At 41.7% G+C, this 18,539-nt stretch overlaps 1 protein-coding gene across 1 annotated transcript; it reads right to left on the bottom strand.

Annotated features, from left to right (window-relative positions):
* Window positions 1–7,052: 7,052 nt before the first annotated feature.
* On the bottom strand, window positions 7,053–11,765 carry LOC133909421 (uncharacterized). The gene is made up of 12 exons (XM_062351842.1): window positions 11,529–11,765; window positions 11,290–11,418; window positions 10,877–11,071; window positions 10,638–10,685; window positions 10,423–10,551; window positions 9,451–9,575; window positions 8,697–8,807; window positions 8,309–8,417; window positions 8,099–8,217; window positions 7,678–7,831; window positions 7,351–7,495; window positions 7,053–7,191 (listed from the first exon to the last, which is right to left on the bottom strand). The coding sequence occupies exons 1-12, from the start codon at window positions 11,640–11,642 to the stop codon at window positions 7,139–7,141; spliced, it is 1,431 nt and encodes a 476-aa protein (XP_062207826.1). The 5' UTR covers window positions 11,643–11,765; the 3' UTR covers window positions 7,053–7,138.
* Window positions 11,766–18,539: the final 6,774 nt, after the last annotated feature.

Raw genomic sequence — 18,539 nt, 5'->3', positions numbered from 1 at the left:
TGGGAATTGAATAACTTTCAAGTACCGCTTGTTTTATTCAAACCTTGAGAGTTGCCAACTTTCATATATTCTTCACTCCATCTCTTCTTGATTCTTCATATGATTAATACGAATCACTCATAGCTTCCCATGGCCTCACACGGTCCATTGACGCAAAGCCTTCACTCGCTCTTCACTACCGCTTTGGTCCTTCGGTGCCAAGCCATTTGCTTGCCCTTCACCACAGATGGTCTATCGTAGCCGAGTCTTACTTGCCCTTCACCGTCTTACTATAGAAAACCACTTTGTATTCGACATCTTCAAGGAATTCACTTTAATAGTACTTGAAAGCTTTCCAAAGAGTCTAAAATCATCAAAATCGGACTTCAGGATCAAAAGTTATTGCCGTTTTTAGAGGGCTAGTTATGCTGAACCCGGAAACTCTAGGTTTTCCGGAGTCTCCAGGTGAGGTTATGAGGGGAAGTCTCGGTTTGGGGCTATTTAGTTTACCTGGAGTCTCCAGGTGGACCCGGATACTCCGGGTTTCGGAGTCTCTAGGTTGAGTTCCGGTCAGGGGTTCTCGGTTAAGCTTTCCTGTGCTAACCCGGATACTCCGGATCATTGCAAAAAGTGTTGTAACGGCTAGTTTTGGGGGGTTGAGTATTTATATCCCCTCACCCCCGTCCTTTGGGGCTGCTGAAGGGCACGAAAGAAATACCTTTTAGAGCCAAAAGAACTCCTTCCCACTCCATTTTCATGAGAGATTTGAGAAGAAAAGTGAGTTGGGTTGAGAGATTAGAAGATTAAGTGCAAGTGAGCTAAAATACATTCTTGAGCACTTGAGTTCATTTGCAAGAAGTTTGTGAAACATTTGTTACTCTTGGACGTGAAGCCTCCTAGCCGGCTAGATGTTGCCCGGTGAGCTCCCGTGCGTGTGGTGAGCCGCGGGAAAGTTTGTGAAGGTCGATCTCGCCTCCGCAAGGGAAGAGATAAAGCTAGTGGAGACCCGGCTTGTTGGAGTTTCCTCAACGGAGACGTAAGATTCATGGTGGTGAATCCGAACTTCGGGAAACAAATATTTGTGTCTTCATTTCGGTTTGTTTACATTTGAGTTCTTGCTCAATATTTGTGCATATTGCTCGATCTACTCGTTTGTGTGTTTTTTATTGTAGATTCTCCGTTGATCTACTTGGAATCATAAATTAGAACACACGACTTCTTTTGGTTTGAGCTAGAACCCTTTAGACGCTGTTTAATTTCAGTTTCGAGCTCGTTTCTGTACACGACCCCGGAGATTCGAGATTTACCCGAAGGTTCAGGAACTGTACAACAGTGTTTTCAGCTTTTTTTCAATTAATATTTTCTTGCATATCTTTTGCCAGAATTGAATCATTTTTGTCACCTTAGGATTGTAACTTTCACACTTATTTAGGGTGATTGTGCACTAGTTGAGCCTAGCATATTTAGGTTTTTCACTTGTGAAAAATCTGTTAGTTTATTTTTCGTTGCAAGTTTAGGCCAACAGTAAAAGGGGATGAATTTTTGCAAAAAAGTCTATTCACCCCCTCTATGTGACATCATTGTCCTTTCAATTGGTATCAGAGCCAAATCTCTTTTTTCGAGCTTTTCCGCCTAGAGAGTAAAGATGTCGACTAGCGGATTAATGCACATAGAGCCACTCCTATTAGATTGTTCAAATTACTTTGATTGAATTACTCGCATGCTTAATATCTTTAGGACCATGAGTCCTCATATAGAGCGAGTTGTAGATGTGAGTATTTCTCCTCCTAGTGATAATCTCCTATCATTTGAAGAGGAAGAGAAATGCACACGTCTCAATGCTCAAGCCACTAATATTTTATTTAATGCTTTGAGTATAGATGTGATTGAATCCATCTTACCGCTTGAGGATGCTCATCTTATTTGGGCAACTCTTAAAGAAAGATATGATAAGCCCAAATGTGATGAAGAAAAATTTCTTCTGGAGATGTCATTTGAGGATTGCTCTACTTCATCATCACACCATGAAGAGCATCAAATGAATGTTTCATTTGTCTAGAAGGATATCACTCCGTCATCCACTTCACCAACATTTAACAACGAGCAAGGTAATAAAATGGTGACTGTGATAAGTGAGTGTCTAGTCTCTCTTTTGGATTTTAACAACACTTGCAATGAGATTTCTATTTCTAGTAGTGTTGTTAACCTTTGCATACCATATAGTGCAAAAATGCTCATTTATCATGATGATATAGTTAATTATCCTCATTGTAATTGTCGGAGGGTGAACTCCTGTCGCAGGGATCCTGGGGGACCCCTTTTTAGAGATTCGGCCGGGGGATGATCCTGAATATGTTCGCCAGAGAAATAAATGGGTATGAATGCGATGGCCGGTGGGGTGGAATAATCTAATACCGAAAGGAGTAAATGCACTGGTGTTTAGACAGGTTCGGGCCGCATGGGGGCGTAACACCCTACTCCTGTATGAATATTATAAATGCCTTGAGAATGTCCCTCAAGGATGTTGCTGGTTACAAGGATATTTGTCTATCTTAGAGCCTGAGGCTCCTTGTTCTTCGGTCTGTGTGTAGCCACCGGCTTTGGGTGCTCTTGATCTACTCTTCTCTGCTTATAAGCAATTGTTTCGTCTCCTCAGGCCTGACTTTTTTCCCAAACTTGCTTTCTTTTGTGCCACCGGCTGCTTTAAATACCCGCCGGCAGCAACGTGCCCTAAACGGGAGGGGGCACGAGTTCCGAGACACCATAAATGGAAAGGGCGTCATCATTATCTATGGACGAAGTGACCGGGGGTGGAAAATACGTCCCACACCCGGTCATCCATCACCATAAATGCACTGGCAACGGGCGCCGTGGAGGGGGGCCCACCGGGCAGCCGCAGAGCGGCTCGGCGTGCCCGCCCTGTCTTGTTCCCCTGCCACAGCAGCGCGGCAGACGGAACGCCTCGACCCTTACGACGTTATCCCGAGACTGGCCGGATGGCACGGGATGGAACCCGTGCATTCAATGACCCCACGCCCTCCTAACAGAACGTGGCAGGAACTGACACCGAGCGCGACGGGAGCAGTTGGAGGTGACAGGCCACGCGCGCTCTTTAAATGCGGCCTTGGGCCTTTGACTGGCCGACACCTCACCAGTGGGTCCCTCGGGGGCCACTGTCAGGGGGCTCTCTGGGTCGTCGAGGAACCGAGTGCTCGGGGGTCACTGTCCATCTCCCTGAGCACTCTCTCCCGAGAATGGCCTTTCTTGTCCTCGGGGAACCGAGTGCTCGGGGGTACTGTCCACCTCCCCGAGCACTCTTTCCCAGGCACACTTGTATGGCTCCTCGGGGGACCGAGTGCTCGGGGGCTGCTCCACGCAGCCCCGAGCACTCTCTCCCGGAACTTCCTTCAGTGGGTCCTCGGGATACTTGGGTGTCCAGGGGGCCACCGCTCGCGGCCCCGGGCACGTTTCTCCCGGTACTTAGCTTTCTTGACCGTCGGGGGACTCGGGTGCTCGGGGGTCATCGTATACCTTCCCGGGCACTTTCTTTCCGGCACTTAGACTTCGTAGATCATCGGGGAACTTGGGTGTTCGGGGACCACCGACCGTGGCCCCGAGCGCCCTCTTCCGGGACTTAATCTTTTTTACCTTACGGAGGAGACTCCGCAGGATGGCGCCATGTGGCGGATTGCTGGCCTGGCCTCGGGATTCGGGGATCCCTGGTTCCTGATACACCGACAGTAATGAATCTATTTCCATTACTATTTGTAAGACTAACTTTTTGAAGGAAATAGAAGTATATAAGAGACAAAGTCTAGGTGGAGAAGCATCCACCTCTTCAAGATGCTCATCTCCTCACATTGGTTCTCCATTATGCCTTATGATAAAAGGTAAAAAGAGAGCGGTAAATGAGGTTAATAATGCTAATGCTAGTTCTAGTGCTAGTGATAGTGATGAGCTCGGGTTTGATCTTTTGAGAAAAAAGATACGTCTAAAATGATCAAACTCATGTACATAATACAAAGCTACGAGAAAAGTCTAGAGAGGCAAGAAGAATTTCTCATTGAGAAAATAAAAGAGCTTAAGACCTTAAATGTGAAATATGAAAAACTTCAAATCATGTTGATGTTGAATCGAGTTCTTTGTGTGATGTTGAATTGAGTTCAGGGGTGGAATCCGTTCATGTAATTGAATCGACTCCCTTGTGTGATGTTGAATCATTTTTTGTGAGTTTATGTGATTGAATCTATTCATTGGGATGATGTTGAATCAGTTTGTGTGATTTTGAATTCTATCTGTTTAGTTGATGTTGAATCAGTTTTGACACGAGCAACGGTAATCAGCGACGACGGTGACGGGAGTGGCAGCGGGAGCAGCATCTGAAATTGAGCCAGCTCGGATGCCGCTCCCGTCGCCAATTTTCTTTTTTTATTCACTGAAAATGACAACTGTGCTGGGTGGGCAACCGGCACTGATACTAGCTAGTATCAGTGTTGAGTAAAGAATGCTGGTTAAAAAACTGGTATTAAAACTGTTTTTTAACGGGCATTTTTATGCCTTTTGCAGTAGTGAATTCTGCCCCAAAAATGACCGGAAATATGTGCCCGCTTGCTTCCTCAAGAGCTACAAAAGAAAAACATCTTTATGAGAAATCACAGTGCCACGGTTAAAGAAAAAGAAAGGGAGGGAAATTCATCTAAGGCACTCTCTCCGTTCTTTTTCGTTTGACGTCCTACAATATGTACCGTCAAACTTTACCGTTAATATATTTAAAACTGCCAACTACAAAGATTGGCTCTATGAAAATTGAAATTTATATAACTATATTTGTTTTTCAAGATATTTTCATAAAGATAATTTTATAATTGGTAAAAGAAATATAACTATATTAGTATTATTTGTATAAAGCAATCAAAATAGTGTGGAAGTCGCACCTTGAAAACCATGAAGAGTAAAAAAGCCAAACGAAAAGGGATACGGTGAGAATACACTACCTCAGAATTGACGGTTACAAACAGATTTTAAACCCTATCATAGATAGTTATAGGTTTCGTATCTTCATAAGTGTCTGTAATATCGACATTGTTACAGATGTTTATAGAACCGTTTGCACACACGGACGTATTTTCTGTAAAACTGTTTGTACATAATAAGGATCACATACATGTTTAATTAAAACCCGTATGTATTAAGTATCACATATGTAGTTTTTTTTTAAAAAAAACTTCTATACGATCATTTCCCCTTTATAAGCAAATTTGCTTTCTAACTGCTCTCATGATATGACATACACACTTTATGATTCGCAAATTAAACAATACATTGTTCAAAATACCGATCAATCATTATTCATAACATTTATCACACATTGTTCAGAACATAAAACACATATATTTATATATCACAATCACAAAGGTTAAAAACATCACACAAATGCACATCATATATTATTCATAACACATAAACCTAATTAAACACAATCCTTAACTTTGTATGATACCTCCTCTGAAATCAAAGCCCCAAACCCTGAGTAGGTTGTAGTGCAAACTAAGTATATTTTCTGCTTTGCTTCCTCCTCACTGCACAATAGAATCTCAGTGAATTGTGCAGGTCCGTAGCCGCCGGCGTCCTGGGATCGACGGGATGGGGATGCCTACTAGCTTGTCGATGTGGATGGGGATGAGGATGGATCAAGACCGATGAGAAGACGCTACGCGTGGAGGCGTGGAGTTGCCGTCTCCCATCTGCCTCTGCAGTCTGCCGAGCTCAAGACCTCAAGCTATGCGAACTGGGAAATGCGATCTACTAAAAAAAGACCGAAATTATAGAATAGTCATAGGCCTACTCGGACTACCGTGTAGCTTCACCCATGTTTGAACACACTTGTATAAATAAGGCCCTCACATAGCGCTTGTTGTTTGACAAACTTTGTGTAGGTCATTTAACCGATCTAACTAACTGCATCAAGGATTTTTTTATATTTTTATTGTACTATCGTTCGACAAAAAATCTTGCTGTACCTTAATCTCTTTTCCTTGTTCCTTTTTATCATGGGAAATGTAATAATGTTTCATGGAGGAATAGAAATTGATGTTATTTATCCAGGGAACTGAAATGATCCTCTGTTTAGTAAGCATAGATGGAAGGCAGTTGAGCGATTATATTGTCTTGCACGGAAGAGCGAAATGTTTCAATGGTGAATCGAACAAGCCCAACTCTGTTCAGTCGATCCGATCAACTCCCAGCAAACAACAGCAAGTTTGTCGGACCTTGCGCCGGATCACTGTGCTCCGCGGCCGGCGGAGGTGGTGACAATGTCGCTGAGGTCGACTAATCCCCTGACCACGCAGTGCACTGGAGTCGACGCCGCGTTCAGACATGCCGCATGCGAACCACCCGTTGCGGCCCCCAACAGCGTCATTTAGGTGATTAAATAGTACCACGTCAACCTCCTCTAATATTAATTTTTCGCATCAAAAATTCAACTTTCCCCAGATCAATAGCTTTCAAGAGAAAGAACTCAAAGGTTTAACCTGACAAACAATTATGATATATTATAGTTGACCATATTAGCAAACAGTAAGAGATAAAGCCTATAAATACGATGCATAAACCTATCTTATCAAATATATTCACAGTATGTAATTATAGTTTTGTGATAAAAGTGATATGAAATAAGAGTGATTTTATAAAATAGAAAAAAAATAGTTTTATAATAGTTAAATCAAAAGAAGTATAGTTTTATGATTAAAGTGATACAAAATTAGTATGATTTTATGAAATAGAAGGAAAAGAGTGTAGTTTTATAATAGTTAAATTAAGAAATATAGTTTTGTGATAAAGTGATACAAGTGTAGTTTTATAATAGTTAAAAAAATATATAGTTTTGTGATATTCACTCTTTTTTATTTATATATTATTAAATAAAATATTTGCAAATATATGCGCATGTTTTATAAATTGCAAATCTAGACTCGGGTAACCATGCAACGGACAACATGTTTAAAAATCAAAAAATATGTTCTAATACTTCAAAATTCAAAGTACTATCAAAATAGTCATAATTTTTTAAAAAAAAAGTCTAATCTAAAAGATGCTATCATCTAGCTCTTCGAAAATGTTTCATATACCACGTTGTTTGGTCCTTGCTATCTCTACTTCACCAAAACATTCTTCTGAGAAAACTTCTCTTTTGCTTTCTTGATTTTGCAGCTGCATCAACAAGATAAAGTTCAAGTTACTCAACCGCTAAAACTGAATGCAAAGGAACAGAATGTCTTCATTGTATAGACATGAAGAGTAATGTCGAACATGATTTAGGCTGATTAGATTGACGAATATGACAAGTCATGCAGATCAAAACACTTTTACCTCTTAGTCTCCCAGCTTTTAACAAAGCTTCCTCAGCGATTGGTTTCCATTGCTGAGCACACGAGAATCTAAGGCCCATCCCTACAGTCAGCCCACGCAGAAGTTGTATTGTTCGAAGCACCGAAAATAGCTCTTCTGGGAAGCTCTTCAAATAGGAAACAAATAGAAAGTAGTCATTTAAGGAAGCAGTTTATAAAGTAAAACTGCACCAAATCCATAGAGAAAATCACCCATGACTGTAAGAAATTGCAAATAAATGGATGAACAACAACATATGTTCTTTGTTTACATGTTTGGACCCTTGAGGTGTGGATCATAGTCTCATACCTGCACTCCAATTTTATTAAGTGAAGAATCATCAGCAAAGGGTGACATAAAAGTTACACCAGGTGGTAATCTTGTATCAAACATTCTCAGGGATAATTGAAACAGTTCTTCTAGCTCATTATCAGCTATGGTCCATGTTTTGATACCCAGCTCCCTGAAATATTTTGTAGGCCATGAGCAAAACAGGTAATATATCAGTAACTATTCACCAAGAATCAGCAGCCAGCCAGCCCATCTTGCCCTTGACTATATCGTTTCATTATAAACACGAACCAATATTCCATTTTTTCATTAGTTTACTAGCTCAGATTGTTTTGTTACAAAACAACATAAAATATTTCCATTTACTGCTTCACAAGAACTCCAATTGTCTAAAAAGATGCAGACAGTAGCATACGACATGGCATGCAATTGAGCATACCTGAAACTTTCTTCAGCCCTCAAAAAGTCATCATCAGCCATTGCAATTACGAGATTTGCATAAGCAAGTCGTAAATCATCTGGCATTTCTTTCACTTGTCCATAATCAAGTAAAGCCACCTAACAAAGAACCACAAAGAAGAATATTTCACTGGAAGCTGCTGTTGCCATATAAAAGAAGAGGAGGGAGGAGTTTAAAAAAGTTTCTTGCCTCTGTGTTCTTACAGATAAGGATGTTTCCTGGGTGTGGATCTGCATGGAAAAAACCATCCTTCAAGATCATTTGACCATAAGCAAGTGTAAGATCTGATAAAATCTTCCTGCATTAGAAAAACGGGTACTTTTGAGATTACCTAAGCACTAAAAAGTAAAAACAATTGAAATACGCACTATAAAACAATTAAATTTGCAAAAGAGGTTATTACTAATTATTTTTTAAGGTCTACCAATCGTGACTAAATTCAACGGCATTAAATTTTATTATGTTCATCCTAATAGCACTGGCCCATCACAGAAGATTCTTCAGGAGATAGAACTAGCATAAGGTTTCACAAACTAAGCAAATGAGAATCATACTCTTTTGAGATGAAGGGGCTTACTGCTTTGCCATTGCTGCAATCTTACCACCAGGATCTATGCCCCTTTTAACCATTTCATTGCCAAGATTCATTATTGGGGTCCCTTCAATGAATTCCATTACCAGAACCTCCCTAACAAAACAAAGAAACCCATCAAACTAAGACAGAATAACCTCATATCTAAAAAAAGGTCATATCTTGATTATGCAAAGAACATGCGAAGTAGTTGGCTCAATAAAAGTTAAGCCACTGTCACAACAGAGTTAAGTGCTTATTTTATCTACTAGTACTACAGTAGATAACTCACAACATTTCCCACATTTGAAATACAAAAGGAAAGAATGATAAAATATTATATAAAATCGGAAATAGACTCCTTGATATCATGAAATGGCAGCAAATAAAATTGTGATAAATATTTCTTTGTTTATGTGCTCTGAAATTCCAAACAAGCCAGCACAAGAAAATGTTAGTCCCTGGAAGGAGCAGATACAGAGCCTAGAGGAGCAGAAAGATCTACTATAAATAATAGGGCAAAATATTCCAATAGCATAAAGACCATTCTGCTGGAGGAAAACACACTAGAAAATGCAAATATTAACTTCGTGCAAAGAAGCATCTCACGAAGGCACAAACCTTTCTTGAAGGAAAAAGAAGAATATCTCATTCAATTAACGACAACCCTTGTATCCAGTTGAGCATAGGGTGCAGAAGTAAATTTCAATAAAATAACCTGAAAAACACTTTGATTAACTGGGTAGATATGATACTGTACCTGCTAACCATTCCAGGAATCACACGAGGCACCATAACCGGAGGTTTCTTATTGGTGACACGTAAGAATTCTCGTATTGTTTCCATTGCCCTCGCTTCATGCAGAAAGTCAAACTCATAGCATATCTTCAGAAGCAATGAAGCATCAATGCAAAAAAGCTAAGTCTAGAACTTAATGTCAATAGTTTAATATCACACAAGGCGCAGACTGGTGTGAAATAGAGGTTTTGACAAAGAATGAGAACACAACAAAATATACTCTACAACTAAAAGAGTAAAATCTGTGCCAAAACAAAAATGAAGTTAATATGACATATTATCGTATAGGAGATGCAATTTTATGCAGACCAATCTATTTGAACAGCTGATCTCCTATGTCATTGTAAATATGTAATTGGTCAATAATTGTACCGGTGCAAATAGGAGTCATTTCTTGTTTCTAATGGTTAAAAACTTAAAATGCGAAATTAGGAATGACTGAGTTTATTCTTTTGTGGACATGTGGATATCTCATATTTGAAACTTCTATTAACCTTGAATTGCATTCCCGTTTCAACAAAGATACACAGTAAATACAATGTCTTATACTACAGAAATAATGTTAAATGGAGCTTTCACATTTGCTCTAAGAAGCTTAAATTCACATGTTGATTGGAGGGGGGGGGGGGGGAAGAAAATGTTTACACCACCTATTTTAGTGGGACTAAATTTTGAAGCTGCTAATAAATCAGGTATAAGCTACTAGGTATTAGAATTACATGATGCGTATAACTCTATTTTACATATAAATATCCGCATATAGTATCTACCTGCACAGTTTTGCAGGGTTAATTCTGACTTAGTTTATGTCAACAAGTAATAAATGCAGAAAGAGGCTCAACATTTTTCTTGGTGTTTAAGAAATGGTGTAGAAAGTATACTGGGAGTCTGGGACAAGCAACAAACTTGAAAGCTATTGAAATGGGGAAAAAACCTGCTTCTCCATCTCTTTGGTGACAGAGTAAAGATCAAAGTTGATGTCATACTTCTGCAAAAACAAGGCCATTGCTTGCATGTTCCGGATATCAACCATCATCAGCTGTTCAGCTCCTGGATGTTGAACCTGGTCAGTTCCAGATCCACTATGACATATCAGTCACATATGAGATAATAAAACAGTTGTTTACAGAAAACATAATGTAGTCTAACCTTGACAGCAACGTCTGTCTTTGATAATTTAAGCCTTGCTCGATGCACCTAACAAATATGACGCAACGTTTAATAAGTGGGAGCATAAGTGATCTCTTCCAGGTAAGCATGCAATAAGATGTTATATCACAAAGAAGCAAATGACAAATGTACAGGCCTAAGAATAGTTGAAAGCACAGATGTTACACTTCCCCAGATTTTACAGATGAAGAGAAGTACCTACACTGCTACACACGAACCTGTGCAATAGAAGCAGACCCAACAGGCTCGACATCGAAGAATTCAAATATCTCATCAAAGTTCTTCCCGAACTGTTTATCCACAACATCTCTAACCACATCGAATGGCGTGGCTGGAGCCTTATCACACAGCATAACAAGTCTCTTCACCCAAGCCATCGGCGCCAAATCGGGCTTACCCAGAATTTGAGCAGCCTGTTCAAAATCCAGTGTCACAGAGCACTCGGGTCAAGTAAGAGACAATACAACACAATAAAATAAAAGCACCCCAGGCACAATTACAGTTACAGCATAATCGGATAATAGATTCTGTCGATCACGCTCGAATTTTGGAAGAAAAAAAATCCCTTATAATTCAGGCATTCAGCAAGCCTGCAGACAACCGGAGAGGAATAAAAGGGGTAGCACAGCACCTTGAGGAAGAGGCCGCCGAGCTCAGAGCAGAGGGAGTACATCTTCTGCGCGCCGACCTCGTGTTGCTGCTCCCATATGGCCTCCCGCTCCTCCTCATCCTTCACGAACCCCGCCCGCAGTTGGCACACCTGGCACGGCCAAGCGAAACCCCGCACCTCAGATGCATATCAACAAGCACCTCAGATGCATGCCGATGGAATGGAACAGGGAGGAGCTAGGCCGCGCGGCGCGCGCGCACCTTGTAGCTGGTGTAGATGTCGGCGGCGCGGACCCAGAACTGCGCGGAGCGGCTCCAGGGGCGTATGTGGTCGGAGAGGCGATCCCGCATGTCCTGCAGCTGCGCGAGCGGCATTGCGGGCGGGCGGGCGGGCGGACGGGACGAGGCGACTACGGCCGCGGACGCGTGGGAGGGGCTAGAGAGGGAGAAGGATGCCCCGTCCCCCACTCGCGCCCGGTGGGGCGGGGCTTGTGCTGAGTGGCTGGCTATCTTTTTCTAAGTACAAATGGAACACACATTACACTCATATCACTATATCTTACCACATATTTACATTAGATCGACGACATAATACAGCCACGTACTTACTCATATATGTATATACTATTTCTTTTAAGATTAAATTAAAAAAATATGAGCAAATCTAAAATTCAAATCTAGATAAACAGATATCACGATAAGAAGCATAATCAACTGAGCTGCTAAGTATATGTTGTGTGGCTATTAGGGTACAACGAGACGTGTCAGGTGCAAGAAGGTGTGTGTCTGTGTGGATTCGTGGGCCACCTCGTACACCACATGCTATGGAAGGTGGGCGCGCTCGTCGCAGATCGTGACCGTGACGACGCACCACTAGGGATGTGTTTGGTTCAGGGAATGAGGTGAGATGGGACAGCGCCATCCTTATTTTAGCGGTGTTTCGTTCGGGGTCGATTAGAAATGGGATGATCCCTATAGTGAATATACCCCTCAGATCCGTATCGAGTTGATCTGAAAAGCTCACAGACCGAGCCATCTCAGGTTCACCGTTGCCCATGTGTGAGGCTCCCAGCTCATTCCGCTCACCTCCCAGTTGAAAAAAAAGGTATTTTTTTCGTGTGGATGTATTGATGGCTGAAATTGATTTGTATGGACAAATGGAAAGCTAAAGTTTATGTATGAACATATAATATGTTGTATTATTTTTTTTCATCATATATATGGTAGATTATGGAGATTGAGAGAAAAAGAGAGCACTTTGGAGAACAATATGAAGGAAGTGGGCATATCACATGGACTTCGTCAATATCATCATTCATGCTCTCTTTTCTAGCCAATCTAATGGCTAGTGGCACTAGGACTTCATTAGGCTTCAAGAAAGCCTATCTCTATATATATGCTAGGGATTTAAATAAGTATTTCAAGACCAGGCTCAATGGAGAAGAGATCAAAAATCATTTGAGGATTTGGTAGCGGAAATATGCAAAGATACAAAGGCTTAAGAAATTGAGTGTTGCTGGTTGAGATGAAGACAATTTTCTTAGTACTCTTGATCATAAGCGTTACACAAGCTATACTAAGATATCATTGCACAACTTCTCATGTTATAATGTGGCTTACATATTTTGTCTTCTAATTGGTGTTTTCCTTTCTAGGACCATAAATTTGATGCTAGAACAAACCTCTTGAGCACTATGGTGAGATGGCTACAATCTTTGGGAACAGTATAGCTACTGAAAAGTTTGCAAAGGGATCAAATGAGGCTCTGGGTATCGAAGATGCTAAAACTGAAATTGATGGCAATGACTTTCCTACCACACCTTAAGATAATGGGGTATCGTCATCGGCTAGCAAACCCAAGAAGGCTAGGATTGCTGAACATGAAGATGAAGGGCTGATTGATACATTTAAGTCTGTTGGTGACAAGCTTGCAAAGGCTATAGAGAAGGTCGGTATCGCAAACAAAAATGTGCCCGAGGATTTGTGGGACAACTTGAACATCCTTCTAGGTTTTAAGCAGGTACACATATTTTTCTACTATGCTCATTTGGTTGACAACCCCTCACATTGCTAGAGCTTTTAACAAGCTATCAACCACAAGTTAAATTGGATAGCTATGTTCATTAGTGAGAAGTTTCCAGGATATTAAACATATTTTGATTATATGAGAACTTCCACTCTTTTTTTTGTCTTGTACCCCCATGAAACATTGCACTGTGGGCTTTTTTTTGATGCATTTAGAAGCATGTCGGTGTGAACTATTATATTCGAGTTTTGCTTGTTAAAATTATATAAATATGTATAGTTGCTTACATGCTATTTTGAGCTTGCGTATGGATAGTTATTTTTGCTTGGTCATGCTATTTTGAGCTTGTGTATGGATCAAATGGTTTGGACCAACTCGAGCTCTAGAAGAGATTTGTGTAATATTGTGTAATATGTGTGTTTTTGCTTGTGCTATTTTGTTCTCACTTCCCACTAGTCATTGACTCATTGCTAGTGTAAATTCATTATTTTTTCTGTTCCTGTAAATCTCTTTGATATTGCCTCAGACAATTGCTGGCATGACACGATCTAGAAATGTTTTGTAAGAAAACTACAAAACCATGTTCGTATATGGAAATATTTTGGAAGAAAACTATGAAACCATATTCGTGTAATACTAAAGTAAAACTGGAATTTTATAGACAATAATGAGGTTACTTGAAGAATTTAGCATTAGTTGGTACAACAGCAAGTGGATTATAAGGAAAAAAATATAAGAACAAGTGATCATATCTTAAACTCGCTAACTCTATAAAAAAGTGACTATATCCAGCTTGTTTATCACTGTTCCTCCAACAAAAAAAATCATTCATCCCATCCCACTTCATCTCTTTAAAAAAAAGGCTAATCTCATCTCTCTAACCAAATAAAAAGAGAATCATCATATCTAAAAATAGAAATGATGATATCCCATACTACTTTCTCTCTCAACCAAGCACACCCTAGAAGAACAGCTGTGCTCAGTCGTCAGATTGCCTTGAGATTCGTGCAGACGTGTGTGGCCCAGGCCCAGAGGCCGGAGTCCAGCGTCCTTGATTGTTCTCTCGACCCAAAGCCCTCGGCAGCTAGGCAGCACCCGGCGACCGGAGGCGGCGCTGGCTGACTCCCCTGTAGGCACGAGTTGGAGGCCACTGCTGATGCGGCAGGTGGCCTCTCGCGCTCCGCCAGCTTCTCCTCTGCGTACTCTCCTATGCGGCAGCAATGGGCGCCGTGATCCGGCGTCTGCACGCGGCGGCGCAACCCCTGCGCCTGACGAAACTCTCGCTGAACCCGCCCAAATCCGTGAGTCTCCCCTTCTCCGCTTCCCAGACAACACCACCTCCTCTTTCTTAGATCCTATCGACCTTAGCTGATTCCTGCGACTTTTTACTGTTCATGATGCCAAATTTTTGTTTGGTCTTAGTCTACTGTACTGCCCTCAGCTGAGGGCCTAATTCACAATAGCGTGTCGGGCAACCGTGTTGTGCAATCGACTTCACGTCATTTTTATCGTGGCAAATGCGTAATCTTGCGGCAACGCCAATGTTGTCGATTTTGGCGAGCGCTTTTGTACAGATTGTTCTTTGGGTTGTCATACGTACGAGTAAGACGAAATGCTCCTTGCTGTTCATCCGTGAGTTCTCGATAGCGAAGTACTAGTACACACGGAAATATGGCTATGTGATAAGAACCCCTATTTGCACTGGAATTGCTGTGAAAGACGAAATGCTCCTTGCTGTTCATCCGTGAGTTCTCGATAGCGAAGTACTAGCACACACGGAAATATGGCTATGTCAGAAGAACCCCCTATTTGCACTGAATTGCTGTGACGCCATGACGTGTGGTCAAGGGGGACCTAGATAAGCATGTACACTGTTAGAGCATCTCCAATAGTACAGCTAGCTGTTATCTTTTCCACATCATCTATAGATAATGCAAAATCTTACCTCTCCAATGATTGGTCTATAACACAATTAAAGTTTTAATTATTCCATCCATCCATATTCTCTCTCAAACAATCACCATGTATCTTTTATCTTGTATTTAATGTCTCATACGTTATAGTCTATCTACGGACTAAGAGCTAGTTTTTCTCTCTCTTTTTCATCTCTCCACCTAGATAAAAATCTGAGGTGGACAACCTTATAGCTAGCTAACATGTATTATTGGAGACATTCTTATTTAGTTGTAAATCTTCACCAATTGGATCCTGTAACTTACCAATTCCCGGCTCCTGCCCGGTCATACAGGGGGTGATTTGTTTCCTGCACGAATGCATCCCGGCTCGGCGAATGCGTATAATCTCAAAGAGAAGCGAGTTTTGTTGCCCGTATACACTATTCCAGCCTAGCCCGGCGGATGCAAATGTACGCCCGCAGTCTGGCTCGAGAGAGAAGCTCGATTCGAGCTTCCCTTCGCAGCCTGACCCGACAGTGTCACAAAATCACCTTTAGGCGAGCAACCAATCAAAATTTCAGCTCTTGCATCCGTTTATGCGACCTCAGATTTAGTCAATTAAACAAAAACTCAGCTCAGTCTGCTCAGACAGATACAACCAACCAAACACTCTTCTTTTCAACCAACATGACTCTGCTCAGTCTGCTTCCCCTCAGCCTGTGTATACGGTTGATGCGAGCAACCAATCACACCCATAATGCACGCCCCGGTCTCCTTTTGGCTTGTGCGGTGTTTTGTGTATTCATCACGTCTCTCTCTCGATTTCCATCTTGTTTCACTCCCAATCAGTGTTAGGAGAAAGTGATGTCTTGCGTTGTTGCTGAAGTTCTGACCTTGTTTTGCTGTCTTAGTGCTTCCAAATCTGACCTTATTTCATCCATACTTAGGGCCGTTTGCATCTTATCTCGAAGAATTTGGCTCGCACATCTTCTTGGTTGGCAGTTACTAGTTACTGGCTAGCAACTGCTACCCAATTGATAGACAGTTCATCAATACTGTTGGGTTGCATGAGATTATTTGCTGATGAACGAGAGTATAAGTTGGCACTTTTATCGTGATTGTCAATTACTTTATTGCACTGCCTATGATCTTTGCCATGTCTGCAACAAAAATCACGAGAATGTCACATTTTCTGAATATGGTAGCCATCCCATGAATAATACTCTTGTTGATGCATATGCATATTGTTCTTAAAATTACAAGGATCTTTTTTTCCCAATTTTCCACTCTTCCGATCTTGCTGCAAAATTTACTCTCGCATTGGTGGTGCGGTGCATTGGTTGGGGTATGAGTTGTGTATATGTTCTGAATTGTGCCATATTTCTGGTTCATCGAAGGTTGAGGTTGAATTTGCGGATGGCAGCTCATTTCATCTGTCAGCAGAGTTTCTCAGAGTATCCAGCCCAGCAGCTGATAGCAAACTCAGATCAGTAGCAGGTGAGAAGGTAATTCTCTAGTATACTTTAACAGTTCCCGCACTCCATGTTACAGTGGCTCTTCTTGAGCTTCTTGACGTTGAAACAACAGAACTGCTATTTATGAATGCATCGTAGCCATTTGCTGTGGGGATTAACATGTTATTGTAGCTTCTGAAAGGTACATTTTCTGTGAGTGCATCTGCAAATTTGCTTTGCTGTTGGCCTTCAATCCTGGAATGCTGATCAGACATCCAAAATCCTCAACGATGTTTTTAGGAGATTAATACCTTGCGATGGGTTTTCCTGAAAATTCTGAGTTTTAACAGTGGAAATGTTGTCTGATCAGATTATATTTGGAATAATGTCAGCTGAATCAGTAGGAAACTACGGAGTCCGGTGAGGGTCATTAATTCATGTCACGTTTTACCCATGTCATATTGCAGAAGGAAGTTAGTTGTGGCATCTCTATATTAAGTATAAACAAATAATTTTTGTTTTTATGTGCAAGTCTCGTTCATGACCGGCTGTTGTTTGAATGTAGGATACTTTTTGATGATTTGCACAAGACAGGGATCTTTACATGGGATTACTTGCACCATCTGGGTTCTAACAAGTTTAGTCTGATGTGTAATTATATCAGAACTTTGAGAAAACACGGCCTTTGTCGGGATCCCCAACGAAGGAAATGATGGAGCAATAGTCTCTAGACAACTTCACATTCTGATGCATGGATTACTCAATCGGGTTTGCCTACCATGTATCGAGAAACTGCTCCCAGGATTGAGCGTTTAGATGTGAACAACATAACACAAGAAGATGATTAACTACGGAGCGACAGTAACTGTGTTAAGGATGGAAAGGGATGATGAAAGTTTGCAAAAATTCTGTAGTTGGAATTGATTGACACCTTCAGTTCTCATCAAATATTCTGCCAGTTCGCTTCTGTCAGATGTCGTCATATGCTGACAGTAACAGTCAGTACTCTATTCTGCCGGATCTCGTCGGCTGAACGTGTCGTCATGAATTCATGCCGCCAGAGTCCAGATACTTGTACAATTAAGTAGATGTATCGCTGTTTACTTTATTTAGGCAAGATATCACTGTATCCTGAGCGTATATATCGTTTCAGAATAATCTATTTCCTAAACAAAATTTTCCAACGTAGACGGCCAAAAAAATATAAAACAACAATAAATAGTCCTGGCACTTTGCTGTTAACAGTCTGGTGCAATCGAAACTTCTGGAATTTGAGGCAAGGTCAGAACTCAGGGTGGACGCGGGCGCCGCCGCCGCCATCATTTTCCTCCGGCCCTGCTGCCGTGTCGCTCAGGAGCGTGACGAACACCGAGACGTGGTCGGCTGTCTCGTTGACGCCGTTGCCGTCCGGGTAGAAGACGGTGGCCAAGTCGTGCCCTGCGACCGTGAACGTGCTAGACTGAAGGCAATGGCCGACGCCCATGCCTTGGGTCAGCGAGTAACCGGCGATCTTGAAGACGTGCGAGCCGCTGGACTACTCGACGTGGCACGTCGAGGCCACCTCCTCGGATGCAATTGCAACCACGGCTAGCTTCTTCTAAGGTGGAGGCGAACAAATTGTTAGGGCTTATCAATTTTACGAGGGACCTGCGTATAGCACTATTGTTGAGGCGTGAGGGAGCCTTTTATACACGGAAAGGAACGATCAAACATCAACGGATCACTGGAGAATATTCGCACCGCTGTCGCCAACTGTTGATGACGAACCACGTCACCGTCCTGGCTCTCGGCCGTGCGATCGACGCGACTCCAATTCCTACCTGGGCCGGACAGGTCGGGATAAAATCCACGATCCAATTCCTAGATAGGTCGGCCCACACATACCGCACAGTATTGG

This window comes from Phragmites australis, chromosome 2 (genome assembly GCF_958298935.1).
Source record: "Phragmites australis chromosome 2, lpPhrAust1.1, whole genome shotgun sequence".
Lineage (NCBI taxonomy): Eukaryota > Viridiplantae > Streptophyta > Magnoliopsida > Poales > Poaceae > Phragmites > Phragmites australis.
Note: the sequence above shows the minus strand (reverse complement) of the source record. Positions and strands in the feature narration are given on the sequence as shown.